The following is a 21,121-nucleotide window of genomic DNA, read 5'->3' as shown; positions in this document are numbered from 1 at the left end:
TTTACGAATGAATATTTGTTGAAGTAGTTTGGATAAAACTTTGTACAGTCAAAGGCCTACAAATAAAAGAAGTCAATTTAACATAAGAATAAGATTGGAAGGAGTTCTATTAAGAGTTAAGGCATCATCAATATCATGACCCAGCTAGAAGATCTAGCTAGATCAACTCACAATTCATTTAGCCCCCCATAAGAATTAGTGCTGTTACATTTTTCATAGAAGAAAGAGGATTGTTGAGAATTGAGATATCTTTTCTCGGTGATCTCGGTGAGGTCATCTTTCCAGGAATCCTACTATTTTTGTCTTTGAGAATTCCAATGGTATTGGGATTCCAGTGTTTCGCATAAATAGAAGGGCATCATATATATAAGAGTTCTTCCATCAAAAGATTTGTTAGCAGAGCAAGTCCTTCTATAAGAAAATTATAGGACTTACAGTTGTCAGTGAAAGAAAATTATTCTTGGAATGTTTCATCTCTCGAAATTTGGCGTGGAGGAGCTTTCATCATATATAGAAAACGGTCAAAATTGTAGGTAGGAGATGGCAAGAGAGAATATTAGCAGGATCGATATCTTCCATCAAGAGATGAACTGCTATCAAATTAGAAAATCTTCCATGCTATACACGATGCATCATTTTTGATAGCCATCCATTTTTTTTTAATGACGGTCATATTTGTTAGATTTGAACAAAATGACATCTCCTTGAGATATTCTTTCCTCTATTAGCCATTAATAACAAGACATAGCAAATTAAGCAGCTAGCACGTATATGTATATAATCCCAGCGAATAATAAATACCAATTCCAGCCCAAAGTCCGTATAATTACGAGATGGACGCAGGCAGGCTTCTCGGACGCGGCCGGCTTCCCGCCTGGCGGATCCTCCCGCCAAGCCCAAAATCCGAAACCCCGTCGGAGCTCCAGAAAACGACACCCCGACACGCGTCTTTCCCCCGTTGGAAACCCCACCCCACCGCCTCCCGCCCCGGCATCACGTCGGCCTCGCCCTCGCACGTGCCAAACCCTATTAGTACTATTACCCTACTGCCCTCGTCGGTGGTACGACCACCACTAGCCGCCTTCCGCCGCCCAACAGTTTCCTCATAGTCAGCAGCACGGGCACAGCCTTCCACCCACGGTCCCATCACCCCCCGGTTCATCCGGTATAGTTACTCTCACCGCCTGCTTTCCTTTAAACCCCACACCCGCCCCTCGCCCCTTCATCTCCGTACCCATAGGTTCGAACGAACTTGGTGGAGAGGAGAAAAGCAAGTAAAGGAAGTAAAAAGCCTTCCTTTTCATCCCCGTCTTCCTCTGTTGTCGAAAATGGCGGAGGGGAAGGAGAAGGGGAGAGACGTGGAGGAGGCCGGAGGCGGCGAGGGGTCGAGGAAGATGGGGAGGAGGGTGGTGGAGGAGCTGCGGGATCTGTGGGGGATGGCGCTGCCGATTACCGCCATGAACTGCGTGGTGTATCTTCGAGCCATGGTCTCGGTGCTCTGCCTCGGCAGACTCGGCCGCCTCGAGCTCGCCGGCGGCGCACTCTCCATCGGGTTCACCAACATAACCGGCTACTCCGTCCTCTTCGGCCTGGCCTCCGGCCTCGAGCCCCTCTGCTCCCAGGCCTACGGCTCCCGCAATTGGGACCTTCTGTCTCTCTCGCTGCAGCGCACCATCCTCCTCTTACTCCTCGCCGCCGTCCCTATCTCCTTCCTTTGGATCAATCTCGGGCCTATCATGGTTGCTCTGGGGCAGGACCTGGCCATCACCGCCGCCGCCTCGTCGTACTGTCTCTACTCCCTGCCGGACCTTCTGACGAACGCGTTCCTGCAGCCGCTCCGCGTGTTCCTCCGGTCGCAGGGGGTGACGCGGCCGATGGCGGCGTGCTCGGCGCTGGCGGTGGCGCTCCACGTGCCGCTGAGCGCGTTGCTGGCCTTCGGGCTGGGGCTGGGGGTCCCCGGGGTGGCGCTGGCGGCGGCGGCGACGAACCTGAACATGACAGTGTTCCTGCTTGTGTATCTCCGGTGGCGGCGGATTTGTGAGCTGACGTGGCGGGGGTGGTCGCGGGAGGCGCTGGGGGGACTGGCGCCGGTACTCCGCCTGGCGCTGCCGAGCTGCGCGGGGGTGTGCCTCGAGTGGTGGTGGTACGAGATCATGACAGTCCTCGCCGGCTACCTGCCGGACCCCACCGTCGCCGTCGGCGCCACCGCCGTCCTCATCCAGACGACCAGCCTCATGTACACCGTCCCCATGGCCCTCGCCGCCTGCGTCTCCACTCGGGTGCGTCAAAATTCGTGCTCTCTCTCTCGTGACCTCACGCGGTGCACCCGCGGGGGCATCTCACCGTTGAACGGCATCATGTGTCTACATGTCATGTCCGTACCATATCATGTGTAAAAACCCATCAAGATTTCGTTGGAAAAGAGGTTTGAGAGGTTGGGAATAATGGAATATCTAGCCTCCTCCTACCTAGCCCTTGTGGCCCACCCAGTCGCATCATGCCACGTAGGCGTCGTACCATACCCACCTGAATCATGGCGTGCAACATTGCACGCACTGTTCCATTGGCATCGATTCCCACCTCCAGCTTTCCAGCTTTAGCGTTCCTAATTCCTACTTACTAGAGTTAAATTGCTCTACTCGTAGCTTAATTTCTTTTTCTTGCTCTAATAGTTGCTAATCTTCTTCTTAGTATCTTGGTTGCGGTACGTAATTCGTGATCTAATTTTTTGGATTAATGCAGGTGGGCAACGAGCTGGGAGCGGGCAAGCCCCGGCGGGCCAAGTTGGCGGCCCTGGTGGCGCTCGGTTGCGCGCTGGTGATCGGCGTCGTCCATGTGGTGTGGACTGTGACATTCCGCAAGCGGTGGGCGAGCCTCTTCACCAAGGACGCGGCGGTCGTGAACCTCGCGGCGGCGGTGATGCCCCTCATGGGGCTGTGCGAGCTGGGGAACTGCCCGCAGACGACCGGGTGCGGCGTTCTGCGTGGGACCGCGAGGCCCGCCGTCGGGGCCAGGATCAATCTGCTCTCGTTCTACCTCGTCGGCACCCCGGTCGCCGTCGGCCTCGCCTTCTGGCTCCGGGTGGGCTTCGGCGGGCTCTGGTACGGCCTGCTGTCGGCTCAGGTGTCCTGCGTGGTGTCGGTGCTCGTGGTGGTACTGGGGAGGACCGATTGGGAGGTCGAGGCTTCGAGGGCAAAGAAGCTGACCAATTCGGAGCTCGGGGTTATAGCTGATGACGAGGAGAAGGCACTCATCATAGGTGATAGCGTGGAAGGCATATGAAACTAGAGATAGCTATATGTGCATAACGTGGAAGGAGAAGAAGGCTGGCTGGATTGGTTCTACTTGGTTTTTGGCTGTTGGAGGAGGGAGGGGGATGTGGGTGCAGGGATCCCACTCTCGGCGTTTTGCTGCCTTCAAGCAGTGGGTGAAATGAGAAAGGGATACTTTAATGGACTTGTTTGCTAGTTTTGGGCTCCTTCTTTGTACATGGTGGGGCTTAGCTTTGTCCTCCACTCTCTCTTTGTTATTTTGGTTGTCGTTCCGAGGTGTTAAAGAGGAAGTAGGGTTCTGAATAGGTGCAACTAAATTTCGAGCTTGTGAATGCCCCGTGTGGTGCAGCGGCCACTGCTTTGTTTGCTAAACGTGGCATGAGATGATTGAAGGCACACCATTGTCCTTACTTCTGCTCGAAGCATCTTTGTTTCTGTCTCCAGAGACATCTCCTACTTTTTGATATCGTTTTGCATAATTATTTATTCGACGGTGAAGCAAGATGTTCTCATGTTGATATGACACAGGTGTTTGTTTACGATATCAGCAGAGATATTCCACATAGCAACAAAAAAAATGTCGCAAAGTTGGACGAGCTTATTCTCTCATTACGCTCCATGCTATGACATCTCACGCCCTGAGAACAGCGGATAAGAGCTGCTTGCAGACAAGGTTGCCCATACTTCAGCTTGGTTCGCTATAATTTCATAACTCCTTTATAGAGTAGTTGGAACAGAAATGCCTTGCATGTGTGCTGCAAAAAGGAAAGGAAAAGAGAGAATGGGACATCAACCACGTCCATGATATGAGATTAACCCGCCTTCAGTTTTTGTGGTTTGAATTGAAAACTTTTGAGCATCCTTTCTCTCATCCAGCAGCAAACTTTCAGGATGCAGTTGCCTAGTATTGGACTTAGATATCCAATGATGGGGCCCATGAATGTATCATTCAATGCATTCAGGTGATAGTTGAAGGTCGCAAGCTCAAAAGAAAGTAGGAAATGAGTAACAAAGAATATGTTTCTCTTGACACGCCACTCCAGAATCACATATCTTTTCCCTGCGGCCAATTCTTACTGTTGAAACTTTTGGCCTCTTCATCAGACAAAAGTATCACTACCCTTTCAGCACTACCATCCACCAACTCCATCACAGGATAAACTCTCCACTGCCATGCAGCACTTCATGTCGCCATCCCTCCAAAACAGATCAAACAATCTTATCAACTAGCGTCCATCAATTGCAAACTAACTCCAGCTGCTGCTTCCCTTCATAGACAGAAAAGAAGTCAAGATTATTAGATCAGTCATTTATACGATCAGATCAACGACCTGTAAAGATGCTGTAAAGAGGACATGGGACAACACAGCCATGGGAGCTGCTCACAAATACCGTTTGTTTCCAGGGGGTCATAAGGGAGACCAGGAAACAGCGAAGTACAGACCTAGTCCCACTTGGTTATCGCTCATAATGCTCTAAATGTTAGAAGTGGGAATCATTCGTTTCTGCAGCCTTTTTGAGTGTAGAGCTGGCCACGGAGGGCCATCCCGCAGGAGCCCTCTCCTGACCCCAAAATTTTCTGGTCACTAACCAGTCTTTCTTGGTACAAGTCACTGACCAGCGTATAAATCGCGAGGCACACAAATTTGTCCGCAGAGGCCTTGGAAAAGGGTCTCCAGAAAAGCATTTGCCACCCAAATCAGCAGCCTTATGCGTCTTTCCCTTTTAGCTCAGGAGTTTATGCCGCGTGGATGCGATGAGCACGGAGGTGAGGGCCCGCCAAAAGGAGCACCTTCCCTTATGGTGGTTCCCAAGGAATATTCTAAGATGGGTCATTGATATCAAAGTGGAGGGCTTGTGGAGACAGCCACTCGCATCCCATACTGCATGATTTGTCTTTCCATAAAGCACATCCTCTGTAGCAGTGTCAGGCAACACTGCCCAGTAAAAAAATTTAGCAAATCATCGTTGAGAGAGGGTTATCAAGTTATGCCATCTGATCTCACACCAGTATTATACATGAAACCAATTCCGCATACTAAATATCGGTACATTTTCTATACCATATAGAAACTGGTATACATTGGCACGGATTGTCTTTGGTTTAAAATATATCTAACATTTTGATAAAATAATAATTGTTCAAATCAAGGTCGGCGGAATCGGCACCGGATGCCATACTAATTTTCTGGAAGCACGAATCAGTACAAGCCCATACCGTACCGAGCCACCTGTACCGACAGAGAAAAGAGCCTCGCTCGTTCTTTTTCTTATCTTTCTCCGGTTATGGCAACGGTTTTCATTTTCGTTGCTGGAACCATTCCGGTGAACCGCCGATACGGCTCGAAACGGCCAAAACCATCTGTTCAAGACGCCTCTGCCGACCCTGGTTCAAATAGGCTTCGGAAAAAAAAAAAAAGAACATGGACCTATTACTGAAATGAAACAATGGAAAGCGAAGCAAATATATATTTGCCTTCATTTTGTTTTTGTAAATTAAGTTCCGACCGTATGAATCATCAAAAGCTTAAATGACTCTGAATTCTGAAAGACTGGAATTCAGCAAAGGCTGCTATTATATGATAACATAACTACAAGAATAAGCTGTTTCATTCTGGTATTGTTACAGAATGTAAACAGATGCATTAAGGTAACAAGCAGTCATGGCAGTTCAAGCTTAGAACAATGTCGGATGATCTCCATGTCTCTACAAATAGCCGTGGTCATCAGTATACCCTCCTCGCGACACATCAGGTTTTGGATCTCCACAATTTGACACATTGCCAGCTAGATTTTCCTCAACAAGATAATAAACAAGCATATCTCTTTGGACCTGTCTTGATGGGTCCTACTTACCGTATCTCCATTGCTTGCATGAATTCATCCTCCATGAGTGTAGTTATATAAAATTATCAGACTGCTAAAAATCAGTGTAACCAATGCTCAACTTCTCATCTTTGACGACTTGCTCACTGTTACACTAAATCTGCTAATTTTCCTACTAAGTGCAAATTCAAACAAAATGGAAAGTCATCTGGAAAACAAAAATATCTTCATATGTGCACAAACTTTCAACAAAATTACCGACGGTCTCTAGACATCTTGTACATTCAAAAAAAGACAGATATGTTACTGGGATTGAGCCCAGGATTTGTAGATCCTGACAATGTACCAATTACTAGACCTACATACAATTCCTTGAAATAGCCATGTCATCAACATATATGAATTGGAAAAAGAAAATAGTCGGCTTCTAACAAAGAAAGCACTCAGTGCCTGTATATCGGCCGAGGACCCGAGTAAGTCCGACAAGAGGATCACATCAACATGTACTTGCATCAAGTAGTCCTCATATTCTAATTTGAATGGTCATTGCCATCTTATCCAATCTCGGTTACATTTTTAACAACTGAGAAAGATATGTTCAGTCTAGAGAATCTACTTGCACTCTAGAACATATCTTCACCTCAGATGTTGCTCCGCAAGTGCGATCATAAATATAAACCAAAGGTCCGATGATAACGAGGGATGACAATCATCTAAAGTAAAAATTAAGCATGTATAATGTAACCAACAAGCACAAGGTTGGAAAAGTCATTTACACACAAAAAAATGTTCTATTCAAAGAAACAACTAGGACATTGGCCAGAAAAAAGGAAATGAATAGATGGTAAAATTTGGTTTTGAGAAAAAAAGGGGGGGGGGGGGGGGGGGGGGGAGGGAAGAGGAAGGGAAATGGTTGGGATGGATAAGAGTGCAAGAATAGGTCCATTTCTTAGACCATGGAAATGTTAAAACACCTAAGAGAGTCCAACTTCTAATAGAGTTGGAAAGCAAAATATATTCAGACGATTTAGCTTCATAAAAGAAAATTTGCAGGTTTCAGTCAATCAAAGGGATATTGCTTTATAAAGTTTACTAAGATGATTAAATATCTTTTTAGTTAGACTTAAGAGCCTGTTATTCAAAAGAAAGCAATCTATTATTCTGTAAGTACTCCAAGCAGGGAAAGCTTATACAGATACCTAATCAATGACCAACTAAATATATTAGAGTGCATTATAGGTTAAAAATCAGTAGATCAAAGAACATATTATAATCCCACTACATAACTAGTTCAACTACTAAAACATTTACAAGTTAAGCAGTTACATCTATGAGCAGAACATGGCCTGCAGCATATGCATGAAAAAGCATTAAAGCACTGATTGATAAGTTAGGCAAAAGATTAAAGCACATGTTCCTTTCCTTCAGATAGTATATTATTTGTGAGTCGATGCCTCCCCCCCCCCCACCCTCTCCCCCTTTTCTAAGCTAGCTATAGTGATCCTCTGTGACATGTATCTCAAGCAAGACCCATGACCCATATAACTTTTTCAGGAAATAATCAGAGGCAGACTGCCAGGTGTATGACATTATACAAAACATTCATACTATCATTTAAAGAAGAGAAGCACTAGCACAGCACAACCATGGCTAATTTTTTAAATAGACATGCCAGTCAAGAACATTTAAGCAGCCACATGTTTGCTAGTTGATCTGCTAGTTCAATGTAATGAAGCAGAAGCAGGATTACATGAATAAACTGCCCTGTTCTCATCCAACTAATTCTATCTTCTAAATTTCCTGAAACTCATCATCTTTTCACTAGTCTCAGTGGATAACATTATCAAAAATAACATACATTATGCATGTTCCCTATTAACACGACACAAAGATGCATCTGCAAAACCTTTCATTCATAATATAAGGGGGAGGGATAGGAATCCAATACCCATGACTAAATAGGCGAACATCTATTAGATGCACACAAAAGGCTTGGGAAAGCAGACATGCTTCAGAGATCAAAATGAATGGTTAATGGCCTGTAATTTGTATATGAACTTTATGGCTATCTTATCTAGGTGGACCACAAAACAATAAAATAGACATCCTGCTCTAGTTGGTGTCTATTTCTAGTGTCGAGTGGGGTGTGCCTGGTAACTGCAGCTTTTTGTGTGGGACTAGGAGTGGGTAGACACTTTAACAGAAACCTCTGTTTGGTGAGGAAAAGTAGGTGGCCCCAATGATGAACATATGCAAGTACAGAAGCAGAATGCATATTATAAAACAGCTCACTATTTCTTCAGAAAGGCCTCAAAAAGAAAATTGCAGACAGCATTTCCTACCCAAGTGTGCAGCTTTGTATATTTTTTACCCTCACCCAATTTTTATGCCAATCTCTCTGTCATGTGGATGCCAAAATATTCATTCACAAAGGCAAGAGGACCCACCACTAGCAGACTCTTTCAAGCAGAACCAACAGAAAAATTTTGATAGTTTAAGGTACTAAATTCTTAAACCAGGCTTCATAATACAGGTTTTATACATCCACCAAATGCAAAATTGTTGTCATGGTCGCATGGCATGCTAGTAAGCACCAACAGAAAATTAAGTAATGTGCAAGAGGATTTTAGATTCAGTCCATGAGCTCCAATTTAACAAGGCAAAATATTGAACAACCAAATTCCCCATATACCTCATTGCAATTCCTGAATAATTAAGAAACCCTACGCAGCTTGAAGAAATGCTGAATTTGGTATCACAAACATATTAAGCATAATAATTGTCCAACACAATGATGGTACAAGCCCATGGCTAACTTAACGACAGAATGGAATGGTTAAATGTTCAAGTGTAGTATAAAAATGGTCAAATAGCTTAAGCCTGCATTTATAATAAAAGAAAATATGGATCAATGACTGCTTATCTACATAAATAAGCTCCCATATTGACAGGCTGCTAGCATCGATTTAGTTCTAACAGGCTGCTAGCACCAATTTTAGTTCTAGAACAAAGTTTCAGCACCAAATTTTATGAAAATTTTGGATGTGAAGGGTATTTTCAAGTTAAAATAAAATATGTTGGTAAAATGAATATTACACAGGTAACAACATGCATGTTATTTAATGTAAATTTATTCAAACCATGGTCTGTCATACCGCCCTGTACCATCCAATATGGGGCGTACCAGGGTCAGCGGAACCGTTCCGAACTGAGCAGTTTGGGTCGTACCGAGCCGTCCCGGCAACAGAATAGGATGGCTCCAGCAACGGAAACAAAACCTGTCGTTGGCGAGGGAGAAGGAGAAGGAGAAGGAGAGAGAGGAAAAGAGAGTGAGTGGGGGAGAGAGAGAGAGGGAGAGGGAGAAAGGGCAGCGGAGGCTAGCCAGCGGAGGCCGGCGAGCCACGCGGAGGGGGCCTCCACAGCCGGATCCCCTGTTTCGTTCAAAACAGAAGTCCAACCCATTTTTTTTTGACAAAAGTCGCAACAATCAAAAAGGAGTTAGACCCCTGTTTCGTACCGAACCCCTGTTTCGTATCGAACCCCCGTTTCAAACGAAATAAAAAATCCGAAATTGGAGCCCTCCTTCGCCCGGGCTGCTGGCCTTCCGCCAGGGCTCCACCACCCCCTCTCTTCCTCCCTCTCCCCCTTCTCTCTTTTCCTCTCATGTTCGCCCTCTCCCTCGCCTCCCCTACTGTGTCGGCATGGAGCCGGCGCGGAATGGTACGAGAGCGTACCGTTCCGTGCCGCCGGGCAACTAGTCCAGGCTCCGGTTCCGGCACAGCAGACCCTGGAGCATACCGTACTATACCCGAAAAAAAATCAGTACGAAACTTAACTTCAAGTCGAAAAAGCCTCGTACCGTCTGTACCAAAACATACCGTTCTGTACCGAAGTGTACTGACCTATACCGAGGTGCATATGGATCCGTACCAAGACGTACTAACCTTTATCAAGACGTACCGAAATAAAATTGAGAAAAATAGTTAGAGAGCTATTTTGGTATATAAGTGTATCGTACCGTATTGTATTGTACCGAACTGACCCGATAAAATACTGATACGGCACCCGATGAATAGAGATTGCGGACCTTGATTCAGACAGGTCATTATTTATCAATATTTTAACATATTTTTATTAATAAATAGGCAGTGGTTATTTCTTCTTGATAGTGCATTCAGCACCTAAATATGAGCTCCTAGCCAGCATGAACCTGAAAATGACGCTTTCACTGAAATTGTTTTTCTTTGAAGATAAGGACCAACTTGTTAAAAGAATACAACTATAGTTTTTCGAATGTAATAAACAAGATGCTAGTTGCACTCCTTCATACACATCTACCTACAGTTTACCATTGCTTTATATACACTCAATATACGTGAGATCACAATATGCATGTTATAGACCCACTGAGTAGGGTATCCTAATGCTGTTCTAGCAAACAATGTTTAGTGATCTTAGTCAGATATGCTAAGAGCCTAACTATTATGCATATATTTAAATAACCCAACAACATTGTCCTCATATTTTCTGTCCTTTTTCTGGATATAAAAGAATAAGTGGGGAAGTAACCTACCTTTAAAATCTATTCCGTACAATCCCACCAAACACAACTACTGCATGCCAAAATATAAATAAATTGGCCTACAGCCACCTTTGGGATTTTTAAGCAACTGTTCACTCACTTATCACTCCAAATCAGTACAGAATATCCCGAGAAAATGTGGAATAAACTTATTCCTCCATTTGCTATCCTATTTTATTCCCTATTCCAAGATAATCCTATTCCCCAAACAAGCAGGGTCTTTATGCTTGAGTTTTATATTTCAATTCCTTCCATGATGTGGCTAGGGCAATCTTAAGAATTTTCAACTCAACTTAATGCTGGGATCCAGAAGAAAATAGCACCTCAAGGGGTGGCATTCTTCTAAAACTCTTATTTCTAACAAAGCCTTCGTGAGCTTTGATAGAATTGCATCATGATTGATAGTTTGATATGTCAGCATGTATTTGTGCATATGAGGTATATAGGGCCATCCTGTAATTTCAATAGAAGGATTCCAGCTAGCAATACAATGCAATCAACTCCATTCATCAGCATAGCTACTGCTGAGTCTCTAAACCTTTGCAATCTTAGTTTGCACAGTTTCTGTCCTGGTGGTCTTATAGACCACCTTCTTTCTCTTGGTAGGTGTAACGAACAAATATATGATAAGAGCACTACCTTAATGGGATACACAGAATAGACAACTATAAATCCAAAATCTAGAAATCATTATTTAAGACTGTAAGAATGACAGTTGTTGCAGCAAGAGCCACCTCGCACTATACAAGTCATAGTCATATATATTATATTTCTTCTCTTTTCCTCCAACCTTTTTGAACATTTTTCGTAGCCCCCTGTGAACATTCTTCGTAGCCCCCTGCTGCTTGCAATATTAGCAAATCATAAAAATCCACCATGACATGGAATTATTCAACTAGATCTATATTGGTGTTCTGCAAGCTTCTTGGCTTCTCACTGGTCCTTGCTGCTACCACAAGCTCATCAACCTGAGACATCTCATTACAAGTGATCTTCACCTAAAAACATGCCTGTCATAAATCAAGTTCAAGATAATATGCTCAAGGGCCACATATTCACCCTCAATCTTAATATAAAAGTTGACAAGTTGACAGATCTTAGTAAATTGTTACTTGGTCATCAACATCAATGCACCACTGACACAGGAGGTGCCCATGGATGAAGCCCAAATAAGCCTAACCATACCAAAAGCCCAAAAAGTCAAATCAACTCGACACATTTTGAATCCTAATTCCAGCAGATTTCAAAGTTCTTTGCATGCCAAATTTGAATTTTGAATGGTTCATTTATTTTTTTCTTCAATTGACAAACTTCTCCTGAATTAATTAGGTAGTTGGTAGTTTATTATATTTTAAATTTCTTAGAAACTTATTTGTGATTAATGTGCAAAGTTGGAAACTTGTTCCCTTTTATGCTTCATAATTCCTTAACCATGCATGAAGAGCGGGGCCTTCTTATATTCAACGATACAAATCTTCCTTGAGAAGGATATCTTTCTCCTCCCTTCATGGTGGTTTCTATGAGCTTTCGAGTTTGTTTTTGCCCGGGATACACTTGTGTTCCCTTTTAGCCACATCACATTTGAGCTTTTCCTAGTAATTACTGGCTTCGATGGTTGTAGTGTCTATATGACTCATTAAATCCTATCAAGAAAATTCGGGTAAGTCCTAAAGCTTCTCCATTGTTCAGATGTTATTTTAAATAAACTTAGTTATTTCAAAATCTGTATATTCTGCTTCAAGCCCATTACATATACCTAAATTCTTCAGCACATAAATCTGTTACGTTTCACATAGCTATGATATTGCAAGTAACCTTTCTAAAGTGATGACCCTAAAATATATCAATTTATTTTTATAATGTTCTATAAGAACATATAATCAACCAAATGGAATGGCTGTGTCTTTCACCTTGTCAACAACCAATCAGTCAATGCCCATAATATCTAAGACAATAAATAGGGCCCACTCTCCAAATAAGTGGATTTATGCTGGCCAAGATGAAAAGTTATAAATCTAACACTAAAGGATCAGACAAAAAATAATAGGCACATAAATAGGTTAAATGAATTATCATTTACATCAAGGTTTGTTGTGCCGGTACCAGAGCCCATACCAGTCGACCGGCGGCATGGTTCGGTATGCCCATACCGACATAGCAGAGAGGATGAGGGAGCGGGAGAGGGAGAACGGGAGAGAGAAAAAGAGAGAGGAGGGTAGGAAAGGAGAGGGAGCGAGAGGAGGGCCGTCGGAGACCTCCGGAGGGCGCGGGGCTCCAAAGGGCCGAAGCAGGGGCTTCACCCTCTGAACCCTGTCTCGTTCGAAACAGAGGCCCATTGGGGCCCTCTTTTTATTTTAAAAATTTTAAGTGAAGCCGCCCTAATGCCCTCCGGCGGCCTTCCCTCTCCCTTTTCCTTCCTCCCCCTCTCTCTCTTTTCCTCTCTTTCCTTCTCCCTCTCCCCCCACCTGCAGGTACAAACCGAACTGAGCGGTTCAGGATGGTTCGGCATTCTTTGATTCACATAGAGTGCACTCTTCATACCAGAGTGAGATGTTTCTGCTAATTTGTAATTTTCAACCATGAAAGCAACAAGAGAGTACATGCTAACTAGCTGCTTAGATTAGAGCATAGAGCTGAGGTTCACTATATCAATAAGGAAGCTTGGGAATCTTCTCAGAACATATCTAACATATCAACTGAGTAACATGATTATCATTCTGTCTTGGAAATTGTCTTTCTTTAATCACAACTTCTTGAGATAACTATAATGAGAACAACTAAAAAGAACAATGCGAAACAAGACTAAATTCTATGCAAGGCATAATGATGTAACTGCCACAGCAATCTGACTAATTCATAAAAATACAAAATACAAAATATTGCAACAAATATCATGAATGGAGTAGCAGTTGCAAAGCCAATTATTTTCTACAAAATATTGGAGCCTTTTGTTCGTAAACCGTATTCATTACCAAATCATCATAAACCATGTAACCAACCAAGTACCAATTATGGCACAAACAACTAGTATTTTTTTATTCGTTTCTTTTTCTTTTCTTTTTCTTTTTTTTTTTTTGGGGGGGGGGGGGGCAGTGCTATGCGCGTTTAAGAAAATCAAATATTCATGATGAGCGAAACTAAAGAGCGATGGACCTGCATTAATAAATTAAAATACATAAGCTAGCTCTTGAAAGTACGAGCTTCAAGACAATTAACTGAATTGTATGACATCAATATTTCCCGTAAAGGCATTGCCTGAACCCAATGAGTAATGCAATAAGCATGGAACAATGCACTGCCAAAACATAAATTACATAATGCAGTTATATATCCCAGTTTTGATTACATGAAAATATCAGATATGAAAAACTGTAAATCAAGTAAGCTGCTCTTCCTTTTGCTCTTCATAGTCATGTTACCTGTGTCTGCGCCTTTTTGTACTATCTTCTGTATACAATTCCCAGTACCTATGATCAAGTTGGCTAATATCAGGAAGATCTGCTATTGCCAGCAAATACTGTGTCAGCTTCACCAGCTCCTGATCGCTGCTACGATTCATATGGGCTTTCCTGAAAGGTCTGATTGTCAGGCCATTTTGTGGATTCATCACAAAGTTCCTTCGAAGGTCATCAAACATAATAGTATTCTTCGAATTGTAAAACTGCATTAAAAAAAAGATAAAAAACCTGTCAATCTTGCTTTTCCAGCAAGCAAAGTATGTACTGGCAAGATTATAGTTAGTACTGAACCTCGGGAAACTGAGCCCATATTAGACCAAGGGGCTTACAATCAAAGGTCCCATGTGAATCAGACTGTACTGTTATCATGGCCAAGTGATCTAGAAGAGCAGTTATTTTGTAGTTAGGATTATTCAGAACCCCAAGCTGCCCCATCTTCAACTCGACCCATTTCATACTGCAAAGAAATGACAATTAAGGTCTTTCCAGCTTACAACAGTATCTATTAGAAAACTGCATAAGGAATTAAAACAACTCAATAAAAAGAGTCTGCTGAAATTTTATAGAAAGGAGCATCATATAATCTCACCTTGTTGCAGACCATATAATGATATCATACTCTGCATAGACAGCAGTGAGAAATTCATGAAGATCTGCACAGGAAAATTGCATCATGTCGTACCGAATAGTTAAACAAAAACATTTGAAATTTGGTACCATGCACTTACATGGTCGCATGAGTTCAAGTGGGTTTTCAGCTGATGACTTGTGATCAAAAAGAGTATAATCAATGTCTAAAACAAGCAGCTTCTTTCCTTCACGACATGGGTTCAGGAGTTTGATCTGATGGAAGTACAAAACATAGAAGTATAGTATTACTGAAAAAAAGAGGAAAAAAGAAAGCTCTTCCTCTTTTGCACTCATATAAATATTAGTCAGAGTTGTTACTGGATTCAGTCTAGCTGCCTGACCACAGAATCAGTACCTAAATAAAAGCATCTCTCCGTGTGTGTGTGAGTGTGCCTGCGCATGCATCCTGTGTGTGAGCATGCACGTGTCTATGTGATATTCAAAAAGGATAAACACTTGTTGTGCCAAGAATGAAGCAAACAAAGTAGAACAAAAGGGTAAATGTTACTGTTATGTGGATAGAAGGTGGAAAGATTTTTCATGCACCCGACTTCTTCAATTAAAATAGACAATGCTAACAACTTAAATGTTGAAAACCACCTTTTAACTTCACTATTCCATTGACCATAGCCATGTTGAACCCAATGAGTTCCACATATTTTTAAATATTTTCACACCTACTACCATCCAACCTGATTTCAGCTTTACTTTGTTTTTCAATTTAGCTGCTGCTAGGTGATAGTTGGGAATGTCACAACCAGGAGACATCTGCATATCTAGGGACTACAGTGAAAAGTGGTTCATTTTTAGCACTTTAGACCATAAAATTGGAAATTATAAAAAGATTGTGATGATGTCTTCAAGAGCTTAAAGCATTCAATTTTTTCTTGCCACTTACAAAAGATTGTTCATGTGCATTTTTTACAAAACAAAATTAGATAAGAAGTTGAAAAAACATGATGTTTACAATATGTTCCATTAATGCTATTATTTACTTACTACATAATTGACTGTAGATGGTAAGGTAAATTGGTAATAGTTAATTGATTCTGTTAATTTTTTTTGGTTAAATTGCTTTAGCCTTAGTTCATTGAATAGCTTTTCCCATATTATATATTTTGTACTAGACAAATGAAATAGTTTAACCCTACATAAAAGCATTATATACAATTGTCAGCCAGATGAATATAGCCTTATCCAACCATGCAAGCAAAATTACCATGATCTTTCATAGCGGATGAAAAATATATGAATTCTTTCTAAAGCATATACAAGCCCTTTCATATCAAATTTTTAAAATTATTTAAATTGACAATGCCAAGTCATCTTTATAAAATTTAATTAAGCATTTGTTCATATCAAGAGCGACAACTTTGTAATGGAAGTTTGAAGTTTATTTTTCAACATTTTCCCTAACAAAACCAAGGATTTTCAAAAAAAAAAAAAAACCAAGTCATGGTCTCGAAGAAATTAAAACCATATAAAGAGCACAGGATAAAATAAAAGTCATCTGTTCAAATAGTAGGACAACTATTCAAGTAAAAGAAATGTTCTATCCCTTGTAGCATATATCCTTGGCTTCCCACACTTTACACTACCACTACGCTCCTTTAATGAAAGCACACCGCTTCACAAATTCTCAAACTTTGAAGTTCAGATGCTTTGAGCAGTTTTAACTTGTCTAGGGCCATACAGCTCGATTGTACTACAGAATTGCTTTGAACAAATAACTTCTTGTCTTAACGACTCTAGCAAGTGCCTAGGCTAGGACTATAAATTATTTCTCCTAAATAGGATGAACACACAGAAAGCGCATGTGATGAAGGAAAGAATAAACCAGTAATGCATTTAGTAAAAGTTGTCTTAAGAACAAACCTTGTAATGATTGATTCGCCGCCTTAACTTCTGCTTATTTACATCTTTATCTTTAATGTCAATGACTTCATCTTGGCCAAGTTCAAAATCATCAATGATCTCTGGAGAATCTACTTGGTCTATAATAATATCATCTTCAACAGTTCTGGAAAAGGATGTTAACACAATGGTGAATGCTTTGAGCAACAACATAATATGTCATAAACAGCTTAAAAAGAGTTGACACAATGACATAACCAAACATCAGCAGTTGCATATTTTGATTAATAAAAGCCTTAATTATAAGAACTTATGAGAGGACAATGCATTCTATAAGGTTAAGAAAGTCAACATTGTTCCTTAAGCAGAACCTCTCTTTACTATCTCATTTTACAAGAATCGGTATGGATGACAACGAAGCCCACCAGAAGTGAACAAGGATTGTTTAGCATTGAAAATGCAACCCTATGGGCATTAAGATATCCCCACAAAAAAGAGTGTTTAGACTCCCATGTGACCTTGTAGATGCACATCTATCCCATCGTCAATCATTAGCTCAGACTATATTCTACAAGTTTAGATTTTAGTTGACAGGACAATGCATTCTATAAGGTTAAGAAAGTCAACATTGTTCCTTAAGCAAAATCTCTCTTTACTATCTCATTTTACAAGAATCGGTATGGCTGACAATGAAGCCCACCAGAAGTGAACAAGGATTGTTTAGCATCGAAAATGCAACCCTATGGGCATTAAGAGTATCCCCACAAAAAAGAGTGTTAGACTCCCATGTGACCTTGTAAATGCACATCTATCTCATTGTCAATCATTAGCTCAGACTATATTCTACAAGTTTCGATTTTAGCTGAGATTACATGATAACAGCAAATCAGTGTCTTAAAGAGAAGTGCATACTGCCACATATGCACCCGAATATGCATATGCGGTTATTGCACATGGTCATACCACATATAGACCAAAAAGGCAGTCCACCTCATTAAGTGGTTGCATAAACGACCTATATAGTTTTATGCAACTACATATAAATGAGTTTGCTTAGCGTTTTGGAGCCACATATGTGGGCCAATGCAAGGGAAATATGTTCAAGCTAATAGTTAGATTTGATGTAAGTTTTAGGTGGGCCTGATAATGGTATTAATAATGTTAATATCAAATATTTTCTAATTATTGCTATTAGGTATTAGGTACTAAGAAACAAGCACTAGGTATCAATTGTTATTGTTATTAATATTATTATTATTCAACTAAAAATATTACTATTATTATTAATTTAATACATTATATTGAGCTAGACTTGGCTATACTTGAGTGGATCTTCACTCGGATCTGGTCAAGTTTAGATTAAACAATAAGGGTCCAACATCGGTGATTCAAGCTCTTGGATGTGATTTACTATCTCTAAACGGCTTACATACCAAAAATCATATGATTTAGAAATTCCTAGCCCATACACCAAATGGTAAACAATTGGACAATCTAAAAAAAATAAATTTTATATATTTTTTGATTACTTGATCATAGGTTAGGGATCTCTAAGTCACATAATTTTTAAAGTCACATAATTTTTAGTGTATAAGTAGTTTATAGGTAGTAGATCTTATCCAACGACTCAAATCATCGACGTGGAAACCCTATTGTCTCATATAGACCTCACTGGACTTGAACGGAGATCCACTTGAGTGTAGCTAAGTCCAGCTCTATTATATTTATTTTTATGTAGTTAAAAAAAGAAATTGCATCTACAGCCACATATCTAGTCCACATGCCACATATGCACTATGCAATTCATTGACCACCCGCATACCATAGCCACCTTTTAAAACACTGTATAAAATACAAAGTGAATAGAATGGAGCAATTTCATAATATAAGAGTGCTTTTATTACTAGCTCTCAATTCAACATGGAACTCGCAATTCTCATTACTAACAGCAATGGGGATGAGGGAATATATAGTGAAAGAGTAAGAACCAAAATGTTCGTCCTTGTATACACTAAGTTTGAAGAAAATTCATCCAAAGAAAAATCATGTGAGGAAATAAAGAAAGACCAATTAGTTCTCCACTAATCAGCCAAAGCATGATGAAAAGAATCATATCCATCAAAACTTCAAGCCATCTCTTGATGATCTCAAATACGTAATGATCAAGCATGGTGCGATGGATCTTTGAACTGGCCTAGGAGGCTTGGCAATGTTTCAAGAGATTAAAGTGTAATAGGAGAGAAGTGATTGCTATAGGCAAAGGTTGGATTGAGATTCACATAAATTTGGGAAGTTGATTTTACTGTATTTTGGGTGCTTAGGGTGAAAAGGGGTTGAATCAAACCATAAATTAGCCAACCAGCCTATGCCTGAAAAGGCTAAAACAAAAATTATTAGATCAGATCCAATATTGGAATCTCATGTTGTCAAAGGTTGAGCATGGATATATCAGAATTTGATGAATGAAAATTTGAGCCAATCCACAAAAGTGGATATGGCTAGAATGGGTTGAGAATATTTGACTCAATCCAGAACATGCCCTCTTCAATGACAAGTTGTAACTTTTCTAGATATTAGCTAATACAAAGTTGATTAACATTGAATGAACAAGAACATAAGCTTATACTTTGATGTAGCTAACACCACACCTTTTATACTCATTAAATATTTTTTAGTTGGTCAAACAGCTTACTAAATGTTCATATGATATAATAAAATACTAATTTGTTTTCTAAGCTAAAACCAACTTAATCAACCTAGCCTGTCGTAGGCTGGGTACGAGTTATCTAAGTTAGAAACCAAATTAATCAACCTAACAGATCCATCTTGTGCATGATTAGAACCAATCTAACCCAATCTATACTGAAAATTGATTGCTTTTCCAAACCTGTGCCTTGATCAAGTTCAGTTTAGAATGCTACTCCAAGACTAATCCCCACCTGCACCTCAAAGGGCTTTAAAAATATTGAATCAATTTAGAGGGGGGAAAATTTTTCTTTAAGGTCAGGTGTAATTTATAGAGTGACACTCTGGTAAGGTACGTTATATCGATTGATACCTTTGATGCTTGATTAGCAAAACCTTTTTTATTTTCACTATCGCTAGCAAGGAAACATTTTTATAAGCTTTTAATAAGACAAAAGCAAACGTGATCTTTCAACCAGCATTCTAAGAGATTCAGAGAATATGAAGACTGAAGAGGATTATCTGATCTTCCCATACTTATCGGTCCTTAATTGGAGAACATAAGAGATTGTACACATGGGAAGTCATGATACTTAATGAAGTCCTGCTTATCTAGGTATGATCTTCAGTATGAGCTTACATAATGATTCTGAAGTTAAAGATTTTTAATAAATCAAACTTTTCTCTTAGTATTGGGGTGGCATTAGAAAAGGAGCATGTCATCAACTTCAGGAAGAGGGACAATTCATGGTAGCTCTGCGATAGACAATAAAATAGAAGCGTAATGTCTCATTGTCTTATCAAGTGACAGATAACAGACTACCTATGTGAAGGAATTGGGCAAATCCTTTAAATCCCTCTTCAGGAAAAGCCTTCCATCTTCATTCATAAACGAAGCCTTTCACCATTTTGTAGATGGATTGGAGAAGGCAAGGAATCAGATGCCATAATTGCTTCTTTTTCTGGTACTACGTGATAATTATTGGACCTTTTTTTTGTTACAGAGATTTGTTGGACTTTGGCAGGCATCAAAACACTCATGAAAAAAAAGAAAAGAAAACGAGGGCATAACAAAGTCCAAGATTTGATTTGCTAATCCTTGTAGCCCCTTTCCTCATAGCGCCTCTCAAACCAATCAAAATATTAAACAAATACCAAGATTAATATCATGGTAGAACATCAAGGCTTAAAACATCAAAAAAATCGAATTTTTATATACTCCATTAGCTTTTCTTAATGCATACTATTCTCAAGCACCCTTCTTCTTCAACATCACCAACTAGATTGTGAGAAAAAACAACACAAAACCATCAACGATACGATTGGGCGCGACCGGAAATAGACAGAGACAAGTGGGAGAAAAGAATAGCATAGAAAACACAAAAGGGTTTTAATTGGGAAAAAGATTAGGGTTTAGGGAGGGACAGACCCGATCATGGTCATCTTGACTGAGGGCTTGAGGTTGAGCTGGGAGAGGAGGACGGAGTCGTCGTTGAGCTTGGCGGCGAGCTTGGGGTAGAGGAGCTTCTGGCGCTTGGGTAGAACGGTGGTAACCTCGCAGATCCGGCGCTTCAGCTCCGCCACGCTGTCGTCACCGCACACCCGCACGGTGTACTCCTTCCCGTTCCACCGCACCGTCAGCGTCATCTCCTCCACACCGTCCTCCACTTCCGCCGTCGCAGGCGGCGCCGCCTCTGAAGCCAGCGTGGACGAGGATTCCATCGCGCGCCCTCTCTCGCTTCCGCTCTCCCTCGGGTTTCTTCTTAGATTTCTCCACGAAGTATCGGTCCTGCGGTAGGCGAGACAAATCCCAC

The 21,121-nt window shown here is 41.1% G+C and overlaps 2 protein-coding genes across 2 annotated transcripts; one reads left to right on the top strand and one right to left on the bottom strand.

Annotated features, from left to right (window-relative positions):
• Positions 1-1,054: 1,054 nt before the first annotated feature.
• LOC103702627 (protein DETOXIFICATION 54) lies at positions 1,055-3,770 on the top strand. The gene is made up of 2 exons (XM_008785132.4): positions 1,055-2,279; positions 2,743-3,770. Exons 1-2 carry the CDS (start codon positions 1,329-1,331, stop codon positions 3,280-3,282), a joined length of 1,491 nt encoding a protein of 496 aa, XP_008783354.3. The 5' UTR covers positions 1,055-1,328; the 3' UTR covers positions 3,283-3,770.
• A 10,040-nt stretch (positions 3,771-13,810) lies between these two features.
• Positions 13,811-21,121, bottom strand: LOC103702628 (ubiquitin-like domain-containing CTD phosphatase). Its single transcript, XM_008785133.4, has 6 exons — positions 20,737-21,121; positions 16,644-16,788; positions 14,867-14,981; positions 14,728-14,791; positions 14,430-14,595; positions 13,811-14,341 (listed from the first exon to the last, which is right to left on the bottom strand). Exons 1-6 carry the CDS (start codon positions 21,027-21,029, stop codon positions 14,096-14,098), a joined length of 1,029 nt encoding a protein of 342 aa, XP_008783355.1. The 5' UTR covers positions 21,030-21,121; the 3' UTR covers positions 13,811-14,095.

This window comes from Phoenix dactylifera, chromosome 1 (genome assembly GCF_009389715.1).
Source record: "Phoenix dactylifera cultivar Barhee BC4 chromosome 1, palm_55x_up_171113_PBpolish2nd_filt_p, whole genome shotgun sequence".
NCBI lineage: Eukaryota > Viridiplantae > Streptophyta > Magnoliopsida > Arecales > Arecaceae > Phoenix > Phoenix dactylifera.
This window is presented reverse-complemented; position numbering and strand designations above follow the sequence as displayed.

Bases quoted from the DNA above. Each gene is read 5' to 3' on its own strand.
- LOC103702628 (XM_008785133.4), bottom strand. From the start codon at position 21,029: ATGGAATCCTCGTCCACGCTGGCTTCAGAGGCGGCGCCGCCTGCGACG. The intron at 14,792-14,866 runs GTAAGTGCATGG...TTTCCTGTGCAG, and splicing joins ACTTGAACTCATGCGACCAT to ATCTTCATGAATTTCTCACT. The intron at 14,596-14,727 runs GTGAGATTATAT...ATTTCTTTGCAG, and splicing joins ATTATATGGTCTGCAACAAG to TATGAAATGGGTCGAGTTGA.
- LOC103702627 (XM_008785132.4), top strand. From the start codon at position 1,329: ATGGCGGAGGGGAAGGAGAAGGGGAGAGACGTGGAGGAGGCCGGAGGC. The intron at 2,280-2,742 runs GTGCGTCAAAAT...GGATTAATGCAG, and splicing joins CCGCCTGCGTCTCCACTCGG to GTGGGCAACGAGCTGGGAGC.